The sequence below is a fragment of the Cyclopterus lumpus genome, chromosome 25, assembly GCF_009769545.1.
Source record: "Cyclopterus lumpus isolate fCycLum1 chromosome 25, fCycLum1.pri, whole genome shotgun sequence".
In the NCBI taxonomy this organism is placed as follows: Eukaryota; Metazoa; Chordata; class Actinopteri; order Perciformes; family Cyclopteridae; genus Cyclopterus; species Cyclopterus lumpus.
Genome location: NC_046990.1, coordinates 2,796,088 through 2,818,559, shown reverse-complemented (window position 1 = coordinate 2,818,559; position 22,472 = coordinate 2,796,088). Strand labels below are relative to the sequence as shown.

At 41.3% G+C, this 22,472-nt stretch overlaps 1 protein-coding gene across 1 annotated transcript; it reads left to right on the top strand.

The window, feature by feature from the left end:
- Nucleotides 1–2,942: 2,942 nt before the first annotated feature.
- Nucleotides 2,943–21,661, top strand: LOC117728112 (calpain-5-like). The gene is made up of 13 exons (XM_034528835.1): nt 2,943–3,176; nt 6,395–6,563; nt 11,506–11,637; nt 11,900–12,096; nt 12,392–12,584; nt 12,682–12,875; nt 13,092–13,169; nt 13,319–13,514; nt 13,636–13,758; nt 16,960–17,156; nt 18,414–18,535; nt 19,672–19,808; nt 20,161–21,661. Exons 2-13 carry the CDS (start codon nt 6,408–6,410, stop codon nt 20,335–20,337), a joined length of 1,902 nt encoding a protein of 633 aa, XP_034384726.1. The 5' UTR covers nt 2,943–3,176; nt 6,395–6,407; the 3' UTR covers nt 20,338–21,661.
- The last annotated feature ends 811 nt before the right edge of the window (nt 21,662–22,472 follow it).

Here is a 22,472-nt window from a genome sequence, read left to right as displayed (position 1 = left end):
GATTCAGCCGTGTGGTTCCTTTCGTGTGAGATCACGCATCGTCTGATGGACGTCTCGCTGTTCCAGTCTCCTCTGGCAAAGTGTAAAGTACAGTTTCTCACATGACACTGTGGATGTCGTCTCCTCTGATGATGTTAAAGATTAATAGCGCCGCAGAGTCATTGTTTTTTAAAGCCACCTGTTTGCTGAACAACAGCAGTTCTCCACCTCGTTAAACTCTGATCAGTAAAGCCTGGAGAGGACACTTTTATTGTACTCAAATACAATAATAAGGGGATTTTTAAATAATGACAAAATTCATAAATAAATAGAAAGAAAGATATAAACAAAATAAGTGATATGTATATTATGTCCCAAACAATAATTCTTATACACACTAGTGTTCATACCTCAGTTTAATGTTTGTTGACCATGTTTTAAAAAAAATAGTTTTCTAAATCTATTAAGTGAACCATGTTTAAAAACTATTTCACAAATGAACTCGCTCAACTGTTCCAATCTTCCAATCCAAGCAAATTCCTATATAATATATACATAATATATAATCTGGAAGTACCTTGTGCTTTTACTTTTACATTAATCCTGCCCTTCTCTAAATTTGACAGCACGTGAGTTGATAAATCATATTTTAGAATATGCGTTATGCTGATAAAGGAGATATGGGCAGACTCTCTGCAGCGTACACATTATTTAAGTTTTTGGGCTCGAGGACCTTCCTGAAAAACAGTCACATTCCAGTCATTATATGCAACACACCTGTGCGCACCTTGGTGACAGAGGCTCCGCCTCCTGGGAACTGCATCCTTTAAGTGATCAATGGAGTTCTGTGAGGAGGGTGGACCACATAGCAAAAACATACACAACCAGGAAGCACCCTGGAGTAGTATCAGTTTCATCACGGAGTAAATGGGGCGTGAAGGTCCTCGAGAAGGAAAGCTCTGATAAAGTGTGCGGATTTCTCCATCAGCAAATTTGTTCACACTTTCAGATTTAGGCTTGTGGAGCGATGTTCATCCCGTATAATATGAACTATAAAAGAACATTGTAAGATATGCAGCAAGTTTAGATTGAGGATGCCTTTTGTTTTGAGCAAAATCGTAATGGATTTCAACATTTGTTGTCTGTAACAACCCACATTTTGTATTTCCACATGAGGGTTTTTTCCTTGTGAAAGTTTTCTTTCTGTTTTTTTGGGAGTTTTTCCTGATCCGCTGTGAGGTCCTGGGACAGGGATGTCGGATGTGTACAGATTGTAAAGCCCTCTGAGGCTAATTTGTCATTTGTGATTTTGGGCTATTCAAAATAAACTGAATTGAAATTATCTCTCAGGATTTTTCCTTTTTTAAATATATATATATATATATATATATATATATATATATATATATATATATATATATATAAACGTATCAAAATGCTGATGTCCTCTGTTTTCATCACAGTTATTGAAAAAAGGTCAGTTATTGAAAGAAAATGGTGATGAAGAGTCAGTTATTGATTAGTCATCCCAGTTCATTCAGAGGGGTGGTTGAAACATTTCACTTAAACCCCCCGAATGTTTACAATATGCCAATCCAGCAGATGATGAGCTATTAGAGGACACCTCAGGGTATCACCGAAGTCAGTAGCATTCATCTTTTCGGCAACACGACTGTGTCTGTACTAAATTGGCATGACAATATATCCAATAGTTGAGATGTTCCAGTCCAAACGGTGCCCAAATAAGGCCACTTGATGATGATGCTGCCTTTAAGTACTCCTCAGTTATAGAGTGCAGACAAGGCTGCGCCTGCGCCATTATATTTAGCCTATAGTCTTGGAGATGTCGTCCTTTGAGGTGGCCACAGACCTTTGTTGTTTCATTTATGAGTTGGCACAATTTAAATGAACAAAAATGTATTTATGAATAAGCATGCACCACAACCGTAGGGTATTAAAACATTGTGATGTATATCATGTAATATTATACAATCATGCTGTTGGTTTGCAGGGGAGGGTGAGATATGAATATGTTTGTATGTAGTAGTAGCAGTAGTGTTTTATATGTTGCACTGGTCTCGCACATGGACGTCCCACAGTAATTGCTGTACTTACTACTGCAACCACCAGAGGGCGGTAGTGTATTACAAAAGCCTCAGAAGCAATATCCTTCCGACTGTCATCAAATGTAAAACGTGCTTTTATTTTCCTGTGCTGCATTTGCTATGTTTTGTTTGTTTCTCGTTTGAACAGACATTATCCGGTCTGGTGTATCCTTCTTCGACGCTTTGTACATGTTGTTTGTAAGACCTTAAACTCAACAGTTAAACCACTTGTCTTAAGCACTCTGAGTAAAGGTACTGTATAATGAACACGATACCACTTTGCATTATTTGCATTGGTTAACGCTGAATCTGCAACAAAAAACAGAATCTAATAAATGAATACATTTTTTTGTAAACTTAAAATCTGAATCTAGTCTGTTGAAATTCGTCTCACATATTCATTTTAGAATTCACGTTCATACTAAACTACATTTTGGGGGGCACATATTGTATTACAGCCTCAGTTACTTTGAAGAATTTGATAATGAAAAACAAATATTATACGAGCTAAACTAATACGCTTTTATTAACTGAGGTATTTAAGGTCGTTCACATTATTATTATGTCCACCTTAACATTAACGTGATGAAAACATGAAAGCATCATTCATTAAAATAAAATAATAACATATATTCTGAATCTTAAATGGTTCATGGGTTACTTTTAGGACTTTAAGTACATTTTGAAGACGCACTTTTACTAAAGTACACGTTTGAATGCATACTTTTACTGGCAACTGAGTATTTCTACACCGTATTGCTACTTTTAAAGATATCGGAATACTAACTACTTCTGCTAAGGTTAGCAATGTAGAATCGTTTCGATTTGTCCTTGCTGCACGTGAAGGCATCACAGAGTCTGACTCCAGCCTTCAGATGAGTGAGGGCGGGTTGGAGCTCCTCCTGTGCGTGTTTTACTGTGACGGTTGTAAACTAATTTAACTCACTTAATTAGGGCTGAAAAGCTCCGCACATCACCGACTTGACGACAGAGAAGGAATACAAGAAAAACACACACTCCGAAACCCTCCCGGGAGAAGAGGGAGAGAACAGCCGCCTGAGCCACCCGGGGAGCGGACACTTAACCAAACAGGTAAAGTCTGATTAGTTGAAGCTAACTTAGCGCTCTCGTGTCTTTCATTCCCCTGAAAGTCCGCCAGAGGAAACTCACTCTAAACGGAGAAGTTGAAGTTAGTTTAATTAACCGTCGTTGTTCAGTTTAATTTTACACAAGATAACTTTCACAACTTGCTCGTAGAAACATTTATTTTAAACGTGTGTTTGAAGCGTTAGAGAAGGACACTAAACGAGCAAAACGCACTACAGTAAAACAGGATATTAATTGTTCACAGTTGGGTTTTCCGCCTTCTTCACAGAAGATGAACAATCTTATGAAAAAGAAACAAAAAAACCCTGGCCATTTTCAAGCTAACTAGTGTTTTAAAAAATAGGCGTTTCCGGAAACAACCTTCAAAATAAAGTTATGTTGGAGGCGGTGCTGGATGCAGATATTTTACTTTACTTACCAAAAGTAGCAATGCCAAAGTGTAGCAATACTCTGTGACATGTAAAAGTCCTGCACTGGCATCAAAATATACTTAAAGTACTCATAGGTATTATGCAGAATAATAATCTATTGGTTTAGAACTATTGTTGCATTAGTGTGTGTACGTCACTTGTTGAAGCTGGGGCTAATTTGAATAACTTCATATTCTGTTGGGTAGTTTGTGAATCAAAAAAAATATTCTTAAACTATAAAATATATTCTAATTATTTGTTGATTTAATTTGTATTGATAATCTGAATCTGCAAAATAACTCAAGTTTGAAGATAAACGAAATATGGTAAAAGTTTAAAGTTGCAAAAATAGTGTTCTCTTTTCTTTGACAGACATTGTACCTTTACTTTGAGGGATTTCCTTCTCTAACTTCCGGTGTAATTTATTTAACTTACTCTGAGTGGCTTCACACAGCTGAAGAACATGTGAAGCTCCTGTCTTAAAGTCTAATTCTAGCAAAGTGATACAAGTAGAGCCACATTATATAATCTGCATTGTCTACATCAAACGTGTTAATGTCACACATTGTGATGTTTTGACATCTGCATAATTGTTCAGTTATGACACTTTATCTGTGGTGGCATCCATTGTTGAAACCACACCCATGTTTAGCTGTTTTGCCTTCTGTACTTTCTTGCTCAATAATCAAACCTCTGTGTCTGTGAATCCACACCGGTGATCCTTAGGGGTCGGGTGTACTATTTACATCAATAGAAATTAACCCAGTTGGGCGGGGGATTTAAAGTCTGATCCTGATAAAGTTCTCATACAATAATTTTAGGAAGTCAATCTGATAATGCTGCAGGCAGTTTGAAAGAGGAGTACACTGTGTTGTTGACCGTAGTTCAACTGGTTAGTTGAGTAATCGTGGGTTTTCAGTAGTGGTGACAGTTCTATATTACATTTTTATATTTCAGCCCCTGCAACCAGTGTTTATTGTCAGTATTTATTAATCTGAGGTTACATCCTCAAATCAGAGCCTAATAAACCGGTTGTGCCAATATATATTGAATATGGATCTTCATCAGCTTGCCGATTGATCAGATATTGGCATAAATGTCTAAAAAGTAACAACAAACTGCGGTACAGAAATGCCAACGATATATGTTTGAGGTCATTTAAAATGCAATGTCATATCGTTCGTTGACCCAGAGAGCACCTTTTTATAATGTAGAATGTCCCACCAAGAACATTAATATGTTGGTCACAAAAAAACAAACAGAATCTAACATAAAGAAAAGATGTTCCTATCTTGTAAAATAATTTAAAGGTACAGTGTGTGTCACCTACCAGCTCAGTTTCTTCTTTTCACTTTACGATTCACTTTAGTAGATGATTGATCACGACATCCCAGGGTAAAGGGTTATTACCTCCTTGTTACCGCCTCATTACTAGGCAAGGCAAGGCAAGTTTATTTATAGATAAACTTACTAAAATAACACATGTGTTTTATTAGTTTGTGTGACGAGATAACGGTACAATAATAATTTTCTTTCTAACCAGGACAGTTTTTTCTTGAAAGACAAGTTGCTTTTTGTATTTACATATTACATTATATAACATTTAGCTGACGCTTTTATCCAAAGCAACTTACAATAAGTGCATTCAACCATGAGTACAAACTCAGAACAACAAGAATCAATTCCTTCAAGAAAGCCAAACTACAAAATACCATAAGTAATACCAAAAGTAATACCATAAGTAAGTGCTATTCTAGTGCAACTGAAGTGCTAATCTGTTTTTATTCAAGGTATAGTCGGAAAAGATGTGTTTTTAGTTTCTGGCGGAAGATGTAGAGACTTTCTGCTGTCCTGTATTTCTCAAGTATTTATTTTTCCTATATATTCAGCATCAATAAGGACAAACTAGTATTTATTGAAACTGTCCACCGAGCAGATAGTATGTGTTGTTTTGTCCGCTCTGTTCAGTATGCTCTCTGTGTTTAGTGCCTTTAATTGACACTGATATGATTACTGGCCTGATGGGTCTCCATGGTAACCCCCCACCCTGGCAGTCAGTGGTTGAAGAAGTATTCAGATCCTGTAATTAAGTAAAAGTAGCAATACAAGTAAAAGTCCCGCATTCAACTAAAAGTATTATGAGCAAAATGTACCTAAAGATTGACAAGTGAAAGTATTGATAGTGCAGTAAAGTTATTATTATCTATGATGCTTCTGGATTAATATTACTATTAGATTATATCACTATTACTATCCTTTTTTTAATTTCATCAAAAGTGATCTTAATCGGATTAATTAATCAGAAAATTAATCCTGCTGCGGTTATGGTAAACTAAACAATAATGAAACCAGCATCTTTTGGAGTAAAGACACACACACACACACACACACACACACACACACCCACACCACGCCCTCACCACGCCCTCCTTTCATTGTCCCACTTTATTCAGCATACAGGAAGTTGCTGTTAAGGACTTTCTTCACCAGCTCTGCCTCTTAACGCTGTTCCTGCTGGTGATCCGTAGTCAAACATGACTGTCCGACTTTCTGTTTGTCATCCTGTCACATGACTGGTAGGGTTTATGTAACGTTAGACTATTGTGTGTGTTTTCGCAAAATAACCAACACTGTTTAGTCTCAGCCAATGCCTTTATTTCTAGTTTGGCTGTATTGCATTGTATATATTATATTTGAACATACAGTAGGAGCCTTTTTAATTTTTTTTTTCCATTTAAAAAAGATTGTCAGAATTGGAGTGTACAAAAAGACTGATTAATCTGTCAATTTTAGTCTGTGCAGGAGGATGGTGGTTCCATACGAGGGCCAGTCTTTCTCTGCCCTGAAGAGGCAGTGTCTGCAAAGTGGAAGTCTGTTTGAAGACCCCCTGTTCCCCGCAACCGACCAGTCTCTGTTCTACCAGAGCAACCACATCGGCCATGTCACCTGGAAAAGGCCGAAGGTGAGAACAAAAGAAGTGGTTTGCTCTTTCTTGTTGACTTTTCTTTAGCTTAGCTGTTGTGCATCAGGAACATAGACTGTAAATAAGTGCAACCGAATGCTGAATAAGAGGTTTTTAAACAACCAAAATGTTACAATTAACTTTCATGAACTGAAACCACACTGTGAAAGGTTTAAAGTTTAAAGACAAAAATACGGAGAACTCCCAGACGCCGTGGTAGCGCCAATCACCTTGTAGCCACGCCCCTAAAGTATACCATACTTTATGTTCTATTTGACTCTAAATGGACCATCATATATACGAAATGAACATCATCCTGTATTGAAGAAGACTTGAAACTAGAGAATTACTTTTCTCTCCGAATATTACCCCCCTCACTTGGCTCCATATGGCCCTGATAAAGAAGCGTATGTTTCAGCCAAGGATTTCTAGATCAACTCTTTGAGTTCTCCACATTGTTTCTACTTTACTGGAGTATATGATTTATTTTCGGACTTTTATTTTGTAAACGCATGGTTTCAATCTAAATCAAGCGGCCACCTCACTGTCGGACAAACAACACTGTGATTGCTGCAAAGTAAACGAACACGCTACAGCCAATGTAGCGAGGAATAGGCTGATCAGCTGATTGTCAGCGGAGAAAGAGAGACGAGAGGAGGCGGTAGGTGGGTAAGGGAGAGACAAGTACAATGGAGAGCATGCACAGGGAGGGAAAGGAGGTTACTGAATAGGGAGAGGAATTCATGGAATTAATTTTACCCCACTGAAATCCCATTCCAACAACCGGGAATGTTTTGTGTGTGTGTGTTTACCTGGATAACATTTACTCTTTGATGCAATGTTATAGCAAATATTTGGACAGCAGAATAACATGCTGAGAGTCTCTCAGGAGTCATTTACTTCCCGGGTATTCTCATATGTGTGGTTAAATTGGGACTGATTAGGACTCATTGTAGGAATGTAATCATCATTTGTTGGGGAAGAAAAGCACACGATTTGAAGGGAAGTGAACACACCAAAATGCACCGCGTTACATCATATTTCACCTTAAATGCAACGTTAGTTCGACGGAAAGATTGTGATGTGTTGTCTTGTGGCACACGTCCCTGTTAGTGGGGAAGTTGTGATCGGGAAGGAATTAGCAGAGGTCCTCATCCAAAAAACAAACGCACCTGAGCCGTAAAGAAGCTGCTTATCCTTAACGGATATAGTCTCCGTTTCCTTTGTATCCAGGATATTGTGTTTCAGTGACAGGATCAGGCTTTGTTCAGGACGAATACATAGCTAGATATAAAATACCAAGGCCAGAAGAGCTGGAGCTGTTTCTGATGTTGGTGAACATGAAATGAGTGATAACAAGCTGAGTAGATGTAGGCGTCTGTTAGACCTTGACCTTAAGTAACCTCTGCATCCAAAACTGTACTTCCTGAAGTCCTCCACAGAAAGACTCTGAGGCTGTCCTGCCCAGATTCAAGACTTGTTCACTCAGAGATCTTAGGGCCTCCAGGAGGAAACAAACAAAAAAAGTCGATGCAGCAGAACTGGATACGTCGTCTTTTTTCACTCGCCCTATTATCTTTTCCTTTTGGGTGTGTTTTGCTAGTAGCAGCTAATGTAGCCTGGAGCCTCTGGCCACAATTAGAGACGATAAACTGGCCACAGAGGTCTTGTCGGCTCCCTTTGTTCGGACTTCACACATCCAGGTTTCTTTTTTTCATTTTCAAACTTGTAGAATGTTTGTAGTTTGTTAAAACGAGGCGTCCACGGCCTCAGTCCAGAACATCGGACTTGTTTGATATCACAGAGTTGCTCCAGAGACACCCGCTGCTTTTCACTGAGCCTTTGTGGTTTTTAGGAATGTTTGTATGCAGTGCATCAGTAACCACTGCAGCCACTTAAGTCGGTACGTTAGATGATGAGGAAATATGATGCTCTTAATGGAGATATTGCTTAATGGCTTTTCAGCTTCTATCTGCTGCTCTTTCAACTGTACACCCTCTTTGTATCACACACACACACACAGTATGCGCATGAGTTTGTTGTGGGATATATAACGTGCTAAAACTGGCTTTCTATAGCAGTAGATTTTTGTTTTTGTTTTTAATGAGAAGATTTCGAAATAAATTCAAGTTGCAAGTCTTATTCCAACTGTGAATCTGAACAATTCTCCAATCGTCCTTCAGTATTTACTGTATCTGGAAAAAAAACTAAAGCCTGACCTGCCTCTTTTATAACGTGTTTTTACTGTCGATCATTGATGATCTGAGCTGGTAAATAATTAAATGGGAAACTTAAAGCACTCCCATAGATCAATATTCTGGATTTGTCCAGGGAGTGTTGAGAGGGGAAACATTCATGTTGTTTAGTTAAACTGTCTCTGAAGCCTCCGGTCAAACCTTCTGGATCAGTGTCACTAACAAAGGGCAACTTTGGTATTTTCCTATTCTCTTATGTGTTTGTGTCTAAGTGACAAATAGGGGACAATGATTTTTAAAATTGGTCCAGTAAGGAAAGCGCTGCAGCAGACGGAAGCAGCTGAACGGGCTGTGACGTAATCTCTCAGGGAAACTCCTCATCGTCGAGTAGGTGAAACTGCTTGTTTTTGCCACCAATGGACTCAGATCATCATTAGAATTGCCTGACAATTAGGGATGCGCCCTCGAAACTCGGTTCTAAATGGGAACCGGTTCCAAATCCGCAAAATACCCGCAGTTAACGGTTCTGTTATCGGTACTTTAGAAGTTACGGAGTCAGATCTCGTTGGAAAATAGAAACCGTGCAAAGCTCCTCTTTTTAACTCTGCATCTGTCTTTAGTCTCACTCTCACTCTCTTACTCACTCACGCTGAGAACTCTGGTTGTATCAAAGTCAGTAAAACCCTCATTAGTCAGGGAGAAAACAGACGCACTTTATCACAACATGTAGACAACAAGCAGAACATCAATCTGCATAAATGCTCAGTTTTCTACTGTTTGTCCACTGCAGGTAACATTAGTGATGTCATACGGAGTTTGATCAAAACAATAGGCAATAAGACTAGTATCGATAAAAGGAGTTGAGATTACGTACAGGTCTCCGAGCGCTGGATGCACGTACACCCTTTAAATTTCTGTCTGGAGTTCTGCCATCAGATTTTCTCTCTCCACTGGCTCTTGGTGCATTTACATTATTGGTGTTTTTGTATATTCTGGCTAAGAAGTGATCTCTTTCTAAAGCAAAGTAAGTGATGAAGATTCACAGACTTGCACCCTGGACTTCAGCTGAAGCAGAAGAACTGTAACTTTGGAAAATGCCCTCTTCATCTATTGAACTCATACTGGAGAAGCCTTGTAGCACCTTCTGCTAAAATTCACAATACATCTACACAGACTGAAGATTGTGGATTTTGTCAATCACTCTTTCAATGTGCCTATTTAGGTTTTTATCTTTCCAGATTTTATCCTCCCAAATTTCATGTTTTTAATTCAGATTATCAGCAGATCAAGTGTCCAATCATTTAGGGAAATATTCCAAATTGAATGAATATCAATGAATCTGCTGTAACACACCATTGCACTATTTATATATATTTTTTCTCACTTTTCTTTTCTTTTTTTTTCAAAGACAGTGATTCTATGTGGGTTTCAGTATTTCTGTGTGTGATCTTACTGTACGAACAAGTCAAATTCAGCATGCTTTGTGTATGTTTAAAGAAGAAAGAGGATGAAGAGAGTGTGGAAAGGAGACCCACCGTGTGTGTGTGTGTGTGTGTGTGTGTGTGTCTTTCTTTTGTGGTTGAACAAATGAGTACATTTATGGTACATCATGATCAACCTCTAATTGACAATGCACACACAGCGAGGGGCATTTAAAGTTTCTTTCTTTACTCACTCTACAGTGCAATTACAAGGTCTAAGACGCATAAACATATCCGTCTGTGCATGAAAAAAGGATTTCCAAGAAATAATGCACATAAGTGAATAGATACACGCAAATGTACTTGTCGAAATAAGGTTAATTATAAACTAAATGATGCATCAACTAGCACTTGAAATTCTTAGTCACTGTGTCATGTGACTTACAAAATAAATACAACAATTCAACAATACAACTTCAAAATAAAATAAAATTAAGAACAGAAAACCCCAAAAAATAATCTCTGCAGCAACTACCAACGAGAATCTTTTGGGAAATGTGCTCATTCGCTCCATGTTAGCTTAGCTTAGCTTAGTTTAGCACAACCGCTGGAAGCAGGGAGAAACGGCTAGTCCAAACTACATATGCACCACTGAAGCTCTCTTATTAACTCTTAAATATCTTGTATTTGACATGTTCAGAGCTTGATGTCTGTCTCCACATGGTTAGTGGTCTTTGTGGTTCACCCCGGCTCCTCCATTTAGCTGCCGTCCTGATAGTCGGCCTCCCATACGCTCTGGGGTTTGTTTTGCTTTGAACGTTCAGAAGCTATTTCTATTTAATCGGAGGGTGTATATTTCTTTCTTTTCCCCTGTATTTACCTTTACCTTTATGGTTGGCTGCATGCTCCGGCTGACGCCCTGCTTCACATTCATACATAACTGGCAGCTGCCCAGTATGTGACCACATCTCTCAAGTGTGGTTAGCCTTAATCGTTTCTTCACGTCTCTCAAATGGAAATTAATTTACAAAACTTTACCTATCAAGTGAAGCTTCCCATTATTATTCAAAGAGAATTCATCATTCAGTCAATCATAGTTTGTTATTAGTCTAATTTGGTTTTCGCTGATATTTCAAAATGCACCTGAAGTTTTGAGCATGTGTGGGAGTCTTTGTCACATAGAATTATTATATATTTTATAAATCTTTCAATGGACACATCAATACATTTAAAGGATGTTCCCTCTCCTTTTTGCTGAGTTGATATTATTTATTTGAAATAAGAAGAACGGGGTACCACTGATTGTAATGATGTTTGTCCTTCTAGGACTTATGCAGCAACCCCCATCTGTTTGTGGACGGCATCAGTGGCCATGACCTGAACCAGGGCCAGCTGGGAAACTGCTGGTTCGTAGCCGCCTGCTCCAGTCTGGCCTCTGGAGGGACGCTATGGGAGAAGGTGAGACAAAGACACAGAGACGGTATCCATGTTCTACTTTAATTTGACTTTTGTGTCACAGTTCAGGAAGACACTCTGAGATTACGTGAGAGTTTCTTACTTCTCAATACATGTAGTTAGTGTCCTGACTATTATCATATGGAGTGAAACAAAGACCTCATTAACACACTTCCACGTTCTACTTAAGTCCATTACACTTCCATTTTGGAATAAACTGAGCTTTGACAAGAAGATGATTGTGCGGTCTTTGTTTTGTCCCCAGGTGATCCCTAACTGGAAGGACCAGGAGTGGGATGAGTCCTACGCCGGGATCTTCCACTTCCGATTCTGGCGGTTTGGTAAGTGGGTGGACGTGGTGATCGACGACCGGCTGCCCACGGTGAACGGGGAGCTGGTGTACTGCCACTCCAACGACAGCAACGAGTTCTGGAGCGCGCTGGTGGAGAAGGCCTACGCCAAGTAAGACTTCCACTGTGTGTTTTATCCTCACACGCACAACCGTTACAGTGGAGCAGCCGATGGCGAGGAAATCCTTGTTCTCCAACAACTCTCCGCCTAAATGTATAAAGAATATGTCTAAATACAATATATTATATTCAAATATAAGACTGTGGTAGTAGGCTGATACTGATTAAAAACGTATTCTGTATTTAACCCCCCCCGCCATATGCATAACCGTCCGTTTAACGCCCAGTACAGGTTCGATAATGAATACAAAGTATGTGTGTTTACGGCTTAATGATATGTTTTATAGGATGTGCGGATGCTACGAGGCGCTTGACGGGGGCAACACGGCCGACGCTCTCGTAGATTTCACCGGCGGCGTTTCAGAGCCGATGGACTTGATGGAGAACGCCTTCAAAGACGACGAAGAGAAACGCAATGAGCTGTTTGAGAGAGTCCTGAAGGTCCACGACAGAGGGGGACTCATCAGCTGCTCGATCCGGGTGAGGGGAGGGGCAAACGTGGGGCGGCTGAAAGATTGAGTGGCTTAATTCAGGAATGATTTTACAGACTCACTGAACCTGCGCTGTGTCCTTCTAGGCGACCACTGCGGCTGACATGGAGGCCAGGCTGTCCTGCGGCCTGGTGAAGGGCCACGCCTACGCGGTGACGGACGTCCGCAGGGTGAGGCTGGGCCACGGCTTGCTGGCCTACTTCCGGTCTGACAAACTCACCATGATCCGCATGAGAAACCCCTGGGGAGAGAAAGAGTGGAACGGGGCCTGGAGCGACAGGTGAGGAGGAGAGAACCACAGATAACAGTAAATCTTGTGGGAATAATGTTTGAAATCTGTCCAGAGCACAAACTATTGTGTGTAGTCCCAGGTGATAGGACTACAAACCATGTCTGTCCCTTTTTTAATTCTGCCCAGTTTGGAAATACATTGACAGTAACATTTCACATTTGCCATCTTAAGAAGCATACAGACCTTTTTTCTGCCTTTTTGCAGCTCTGAAGAGTGGAAGAAGGTCAGTAAGAGTGAGAGGGAGAGGATGGGCGTCACAGTGCGGGATGATGGAGAGTTCTGGTGAGTTCTAGTCCAACACTGCTCCCTGTTGGCAGAGACGAGGTGCCTCGAGCTTTGTGACTCTAACCCTAAAGTCAGTGGACCAATCTTCATTCTCCACACACTCATGGACTTTGACTCACGGACCCTCTTTCTCTCCCCTCCTGCAGGATGACGTTTGACGACTTTATCGCCAACTTCACGGATATCATCCTGTGTCGCCTCATCAACACATCCTACCTGAGCTTCCATAAGACCTGGGCGGAGGCCGTGATGCTGGGCTCCTGGCAGCGCCATGACAACCCGCTTCTCAACCGAGCCGGTGGGTGCACCAACCAAAAGGACTCCTTCCTCCAGAACCCGCAGGTGTGGTTTTCTCTCATTTAATTGTGGGTTATCCGATATGGCGTTGCTTTGCGATAGTGACGACCCTGAAGGGCAGCACTCTTAACGATACATGTGTATTTCTTTTTCTTCTGTCTTGCAGTACGTGTTTGACGTGAAGAAGCCGGAGGACGAGGTTCTGATCTCTCTGCAGCAGGAAGACCGCAGAGCCACACTGAGAAAGGGACGAGGAGAAAACCTGGCTATTGGCTTTGAGATACACAGGGTCAGCTCGCTGTGTGTGTGTCTGTGTGTGTGTGTGTGTGTGTGTGTGTGTGTGTGTGTGTGTGTGTGTGTGTGTGTGTGTCCTCCAGGTCTAAGAGTAAACTGAACATGTATTTGCAACAGTTTCCTCCGTTATTCCGTGAGTCAGGGTTCACAAAACCTTTTTATTCTCATACAACATAATATAACAGCTGTATGGCGACCGACTGCGAACTCTCGCCTCCCGCTCCTTCTTCTCGCTTCTCCGTTGCTACTGCTCCTTATTGGGGACAGACACACACACACACACACACTGATTAACCCCAGCTGAGGCTAATTAGACCTCATCCCGACACCGTTCCATGAACCCCCGCTCCATCCACTCTGCAGCTGAGCCTAACCACACCCCACTGCCACATACCCCCACTGCCTGACTTAGGCCAGGGTGCCATCCGGCCTAACCTACTCCGTCTCCGCCCTATGGATCACCTTGAAATTAAAAGGCTGTAAAGCCAGATACCACGAGTGATCCGGTGTTGGCATCTTTCATGCGGTGGAGCCATTGGAGCGGGCGTGGTCCAACCAGAGGATGAAAGAGTGCCCCAGGAGGGAGTAGCGCAGGGAGTCGACCGCCCACCGGATGGCCAGGCACTCCTTCTCTACCGTGCTGTACCTGGCCTCCCTTTCCGAAAGCTTCCGGCTGAAGTACAGGACCCAGCGGTCAACCCTCTCTACCTGCTGGGACAAAACGGCCCCCAGCCTTCTGTTCGACGCATCAGTCGGCAGAGTAAAAGGGAAGAGAAAAGTTAGGTGTATGAAGGAGCCAACCGGCACTGCTCCGTCCACTGGACCGGATCTGAGGCACCTTTTCGGGTTAGGTCAGTCAAGGGGCTGGTCAGCTCTGCAAAATGTGGAATGAAGCACCTGTAATAACCTGCCAATCCCAAAAACGGCCTCACCTCTTTTTTTGTCTTGGGCCGCGGGCAGGCTGCGATAGCGGCAGTCTTGTCCACCTGAGGGCACACCTGCCCGGCGCCAAAGTGGTACCCCAGATAACGTACCTCCCTCCGTCCAACTGCACACTTCCCTGGGTTGGCGGGCAGCCCCGCCTGCCTCAGGGACTCCAGCACTGCTGCACATGCTCCGCCCAGGGGGTGCTGTGAATGATCACATCATCCAAGTAGGCGGCAGCATATGCAGTGTGCGGACCCAGCACGCGGTCCACGAGGCGTTGAAAAGTGGCTGGGGCACCGAACTATGGGGTCAGATCAGTCCCAATAATTGCAAATGCACACAGAGAGATTCACAAATGCGCACAGAACAATTCACAATTAAATTTGATTTACAAATGCACACAGAAGGATTTACAAATACATTCAAATGCACATAAATAAATTACGATTTATATAAATGTAAAAGAAAAATCACAAATATATTTCTGCATTTCTATGTGGATTTCTATATTTGTTTGTGGATCGCACTGCATTTGTTTGTGGATCGCTCCACATTTGTGTGTGGGTTTTTTGAGACTCCCCTGCTGTGGCTAGATGTTTTTTTTCAACACAGACTCTGGCGACAGAGGAATCTGCCAGTAGCCAATTTGTTAAATCCAGTGTCGTAAAGAAACGCGCAGTGCCCAGTCAGTCCAGGAGTTCGTCGACCCGGGGCATCGGGTAAGCATCGAAACGTGACACATCATTCACCCTGCGATAGTCCACGCAGAACCGTATAGATCCATCCTTCTTGACAACAAGAACAATTGGACTACACCAGGCACTGTGGGACTTTTCTATTACCCCCATCTCCAGCATGGCCGCTAATTCCCTCTGAACCACTTTTCTTTTGTGTTCAGGTAACCTGTAGGGTCGTGACCGCACCGCCACGCCCGGAGGAGTCTCAATCTGGTGCGCTATGAGGTTTGTGCGTCCTGGCAGGAGAGAGAACATGTCAGCAAACCGCTCTTGCAACTGGGCAATGTCTGTTCTCTGGGTCCCGGAGAGATGGTCTTCACAAAGGAGCGAGGCCGGATTGGTCCTCTCTCTCAGATACCGAGGACACCAGAGAAACAGACTCCGCCTCCCTCCATGCTTTTAGGAGGTTGAGGTGGTAGAGCTGTGTAGCTCCGCCCCTGTCAGAACGCACCACCTCATAGTCGACATCCCCCACTCGCCGTGTGACCACAAAGGGCCCTTGTCACTTCGTGAGGAGTTTAGAGCTGGAAGAAGGAAGCAATACAAGTACCTTCTCTCCCGGTGTGAATTGCCTCAGCCTGGCTCCTCTGTTGTACAGCCATTCTCACGTGACATCCTTCCCAGTGTGTGGAGTTTTGCTCGCAGGTCCAGGACATACTGGATCTCGTCACTCCTCACAGTTTTCCTTAATCAGGTCGAGCACCCCCCTCGGAGTCCTGCCGAACAACAGTTCAAAGGGAGAATATCCCGTGAAGGCCTGGGGGACCTCCCGCACTACAAACAGAGAATCGAGCTATTTATCCCAATTACGTTCATCTTCGCTAATACATTTACGGATCATGGACTTCAAAGTCTTATTTAGACGCTCCACCAGACCGTCGGTCTGTGGGTGGTACACACTGGTCCGAATAGACTTAACGCCCAGTAGCCCGTAAAGTTCTCTGTGTTCTTGACATGAACTGGGTGCCCTGGTCAGTCAGAATCTCTTTCGGGATTCCGACTCGGGAGATGACCTGAAACAGCGCCTGCGCGACGCTCTTTGCAGAAATGTTGCTCAACGGCACTGCCTCCGGTTATCGTGTTGCGTAATCCACAAGGACTAACACAAAGAGATATCTGCGTGCGCTCTGGTGAAATGGCCCGATGAGGTCCATGGAGGTTCGCTCGCAAAGGCGCCCTCGGAATGGCCGGGTTGGTTTACCAATTGACACTCCAATAAAATTGGGTCATTATCCGGTCTAGTGTTTTATCATATCCCATGTGACCATATTATTATAATAATAATATTATTATTAATATGCAAATGGTCATTTTGGGGTAGTAGAATTACTCCTTGAAGTCCAGTTTACTTGTCAAACAGTGGGTTCAATCTCAGGTCCCGCCTTTGATCGTGCAGGTAACAATCATACCTTAACGGATACTGGGGTCACCCCAGGTCGCTCCGTGGACACGCCCCTGCCAGTTTCAATACAATATTGAAATACTGTTCTGGTCTTCAGCTATTAAAGTCTGTGCGCTCTCTCTGTGTTCAGGTGGAGTTCAACAGGATCTTCCGTATGCACGTCACCCAGCAGAAGGTTGGCGGGAGCGTCTACATCAACTCGAGGTCTGTGTTCAGACGCATTGAGCTGATGGAGGGGCGGTACGTCATCATACCCACGACCTTTGACCCTGACCTGGAGGGAGTCTTCATGCTCCGCATCTTCACTGACTTGTCGTCCGACTGCAGGTGAGTGGGGACTCACTGGGATCGTTTTAGTTTGAGCTCTTGTTTTCTGTGCGACCGTTTCAGAGTTTTTTTTAATTTTTTTTAAGTTTCACATTTAATACAGTGTGTGAGTAACAAATTAAATCTATATTTGGTGTCTAAATGATTCTATATTTATACTATAAATTTTTTATGTGATTATTATATACTACACCAATTTCACTGGAAGATTGATTGCGATGCAATATCCAGCATTTGGGTTTTATTGCAGTTTATTTATTGTTCACTCCATGAACGTCAAACTGATCTGAGATCATCAGAGCTGCGGTCTTGTGTAGTAGTATACAGTTGTGAGAACCATCATCTCCAGTATTTCTGCATTGTAGCTACTTTTAGTCCTCGGGTGCTTTGTGAATATGTCTCCAGGTCTGCAGCAGGTTTAATGTCTTTGGGCTAAACCACACAGGTGCAGTTTACACCTGATTTCAAGCTATTGACAGAGAAGCAGCCCCTTTTTCAACAACAACATAAACATACGGTTCTAGATGAAAACATAAGCATACAAACTATTATAATACAGGTAGATGAAATCAAGCATTCTGATTGGTTGAGATAGAGCCACAGGTTGTACTTTATTGAGCCATAAAGTCCTGTACACCTGTTTACATTTACTTGAGCGTTCCATATCAGTGCGCACTCAAAATAACAGGTAGATTTTGTGTGGCTGTTAGTTTAATTTCAAGCTGCACAGTTACCAAACATGTTTTGTGTGAACTTTGATATTTTGGGGGAATTTGATGAGTGGTTAGCCGAAGAGGAACTTCAGGTGGGCGTCATGCTACCATAGATAAGAAAGACCTTGAGACCTATGAAATGTTGCGCAATGAAAAAAAAGCTCCCTTCAAAGCTACTGGGCACCAAATCTAAAAAAAGACAGCGTTGGAGTGATAATAATAATAATAATAATAATAATAATAATAATAATAATATCCTTGCTGGAGAAGGCACTTCACCACTGAGCCACCGGCAAAGAGAGCAAGAGTGGTCGGAAGCGATATTATCAGAGATGAAGGGGACATGAGAAACGTTTTCCACGGGTGCACAAGTAATGGAGATATCCAAATCAACATGAACAAATTGTAGTAGGAAATACTACGCGGCGGGCCTAACAACACCCTTGAACAGGACATTATTGACCATACAGTACTGCCTCTCGAACCTTATTGCTTAAATACAGGTATCTCTTTCCCCGTCTGTCTGTGTCTGTCTAACCTGCAGGGAGTTGACTCTACATGAACCTCCACAGACCTGCTGGTCCGGGTTGTGTGGTTATCCCACTCTGGTCACTCAGATCCACGTACTGAATGCGAATGGACTCGCAGGACAAGACTCTGATGGAGGTAGGTTTGATTTTTCATCATGAAACACTTTACAGGATATTTGCATATATGACATATTACCAATTTGAATCAGATCAAAGCAATTTTATTAGCTGTACAAAACATATTTTTTAAATTTTATTATTTTCAATACAAATAAAATAAATTAAAAGTTTTATAATTTTATTATAAATTAATACATTTATATTATATTTTTTGTTTTATATTATATTATAATATGCAGTCTTTTGCTGGGTTTCTTAGGCACTTTGGACATTTCCGTGTGTCACTTTTATGTCCTAAATTATTATTGTTTTAGTTTGTACCCCACCTTTCGGGTTTTGGTTATTATTTACATACTTTGGGTCGCTTTTAAAACTGACCTGCTGTCAGCTGAAGCAGCTGTAGCGCAATGTCGTTTTTGGCCAGTCGATGGCAGTAGCAGCTTTGTAACGTCGCTAACCGACAGCTGCAAGGCGTGTATTCATCCAGGTTATGCTGTGTTTGCGGTTATCAAACATATTTTGCGGTTATTCAAAATATTTTCTCAAAGTATACTTAAAGTACCAAAAGTTATACAGAAAGACCCATTTCAGAATATAATTGTTATTATATTACTGGATTAAAATGAGTAATGTGTGCTGCAGCTGGTAAAGGTGGAGATGATTATAACTGCTTTATATACTCCAGGTGGGGAGCTCAATTTATCATAATACACCATTATGTATTAGTAAGTTAGTAACAGCTAAAGTTATCAAATAAATGTAATGGAGTAAAAAGTATAAAGTTGCATAAAATAGAAATACTCAAGTCAAATCCAAGTACCTCAAAATGGTGCTTGAGTACAGTACTTGACACTACACCACTGGTGAGACCCTAGAGCCTGAATCTTTCTCTATCTTTCTTCTACAGTCCTTTTCATTTTCTCTGCTCCCTACATTGTGTTCGCTAGAATAATGTAGCTGCTAATCACAGTGGAAATGTGTTTTCCTTTTGTAGCTCAGAAGCTGATGATGAAAACTAAATATATCAAACATTATTTCCTCATCTTAAATCACACATTAATTGATACATTTTATGAAACTGACTGCGTGTGTGTGTGTGTGTGTGTGTGTGTGTGTGTGTGTTTGTGTTTGTGTTTGTGTTTGTCTCTCCAGTGTCGGACCCCTACGTGATAATTCGTTGTGAAGGAGAGAAGGTTCGCTCACCAGTCTATAAAAACACACGCAGCCCCAACTTCGACATCAAAGGGATCTTCTACAGGAAGAAAGCCAACCGGCCAATCAGAATTGAGGTTTGTGTGTGTGTATGTTATTGCTGTACTGTAACTATTACTAAATAAAGCTCAATCTCTAATTATGAATCATCATTTATTAATTGATTCTATGCTGCATTAATAATCTGAATCTCCGGAGTAGTCAACGTGATCAGACAAATATGAAGCAGTAAAAAGTACAAAATAATCCTTTTAGATGAAGTGGAGTATAATGTAGCATGAAATAGACATTTTAGTACCTTTTTTTTTCAAATTGTACTTAAGTAGTGTACTTGAGTAACTACTACTTAGTATTCCACCGCTGAACTTGTGTACATGCATTTTGTCGTCTCGTTCAAGTGGTGACTCCCCGTTTCTCCGTGCATCTCAGATCTACAACCACAACGCGTTGATGGACTCCTTCCTGGGTCAGGTGACACTTCCTGCCGAGCCGGGCGAATTCCAGCAGACGCTCCACCTGAGGGACAAGGGCGATCACCGCGACAACGACCTGCCGGGAACCCTCACTGTCGCAATAGTGACCAGCACGTTGCTCACCAACATCTGAGACACGCCACGGAAAATAAAATCGTCCACTCCGCTCAAGTTTTACCGCCCTGTAAGGGTTAAATATTTGGCACAAATAGAGGGTTTACTTTTTGGAATATTACTTTCTAGAAGAATACACATCCCGCTGGAGGCCTGTGCGGATCAAACCTGATGCTCTCGCTGTGTTTTACCTGAGGCCCGTTACAATACCTGTGTTGAAGGTGGATTATCCTAAAAATAATATTTAGCTAGTTTCTATACACGTTTACATATTATTCTGTAAAAGACACAGGGCATATGCCTATTTCTCAGGTCAAAAGTAACAATCACCAACTAGGGCTGATAATTCAATATGAGAATGTATCATCTTTCAATGTAATAATATTGTGATGAAATCCTATATCTATATCTTGTGATATTTTACCCTCATTACATTACATTACATGTCATTTAGTTGATGCTTTTATCCAAAGCGACTTACAATAAGTGCATTAAACCATAAGTCCAAACTCAGAACAACAAGAATCAAGCAAGTACAATTTCTTCAATAACGTTAAACTACAGAGTACTATCAGTAAGTGCCATTTAAGTGCTAAACAACAAGTGCTATCGGTAAGGGACATTTAAGTGCTACTACGGCATTTAAGTGCTACCTATTCAAGGTATAGTCTCCACATTACCACATTATTTGTTATCTAAGGTTATTCAGTTAAGTCGAGTTCATTTTATTCATATAGCCCCAAATAGTAAATAGGATAAGCGGTTCGGATAATAGATTAGATGAAATTTATTATACTCATTTTGGGGGCGTGGCTTTGGAGGGAGGCCTAAAGGGGGCTGTCGATGTTGCCGACTTGGCAAAGTGTGTCGAAAAAAGTGTGCATGTAAGCATAGTCGGTGTTTAAAGTTCTTCATGTTGTGTATCGACCACTACTTAGTGTCATTTGTATTCTACTGTCTATTTTACCCTTTTTCATTTTAATGTATCCTTTTTTAAATCCTGTAGATGTGTCTTTTTATATGGGCCTCTTTGATATTGTGTCTCCTGTACACCACTTTGTATTGCCTCGTTGAGAAGTTCTACACAAATATACTTGCCTTACAAAGTAGTATAACAGTTGTTTAAACACATCCAGCTCCAGATTCTGCCATTGTAATAGCTTGCATTGTTATGTTTTCCATATCATTTGTCAGATGGTAAGTTTTCTCGTAATGTGGCTTTTTGTTGTTGATAAAATGTGAAGTATTTCACTCTGGGTGAATACAATGGTATATTTCGTCCGATTACAAGTTGTAGTTTACATTGTCAGAATATATCAAATAAATATAAATACACACTGCCATTCAAAAGTTTGTAATCTGATTTTATATTGACATTTTTCTTCTTTTCAGGGATAGAAATAGAATCATTTAGACACCAAATGTTTTATTTACACGTTGTTTTATTTACTGATGTCCCCTTAGTGTTCCATAACGGGAAAGAATACTGTTGTTCTTGCATGTTGAATTTAATTTTTGATTTCATTGACCCTCCATCATTATTGAACCACAACAGTGCAACTGGGCTCTAGATATTGAGTTTTCTTTGGGCCCACTGCAGTCTACTAAGTGGTTAGACATTATTACATTTATGAAGTGGTAAGATCCCAACCCCCATCTGCCGCCGCCAGGCCCCTGCCTCCCTCATGTGTCTCCCTACATCCCCTCCTCCTCCTGTGACTTGTCACTGGTTTCCCTCTCGGTGTGCTTTTGTCTCGCTCTCCGCATCTTGCCACTCACCGCTGGAACTCTTCATCATTCTGCAACAGCGACACAGCTCCTCTGCCTCTCAATGACCTTCCACTCTTCAGAGCTGCAAACAGGCAACACAACTACAAGGCCTTTATTCTATTAATTATAAAATGTGGAGCAAACTAACATTTCAAAAGTATTTCCAAACTGGGCAGAATCAATAGGTCAGAGACAGGTTGTAGTGCTCTGTGGTTCTCTGGATAGATTTAAAACATTTCTTCTTGACAGAATCTGAATTTCCAATATGCTAAAATAATATGACGATATTTCAGGGTGTTTCTGTGATACTCTTATTCTTGACAATGTGACAAAATACTGATTAAAATATATATATACATTTTCACTAAAATTTGGGGTCAACTG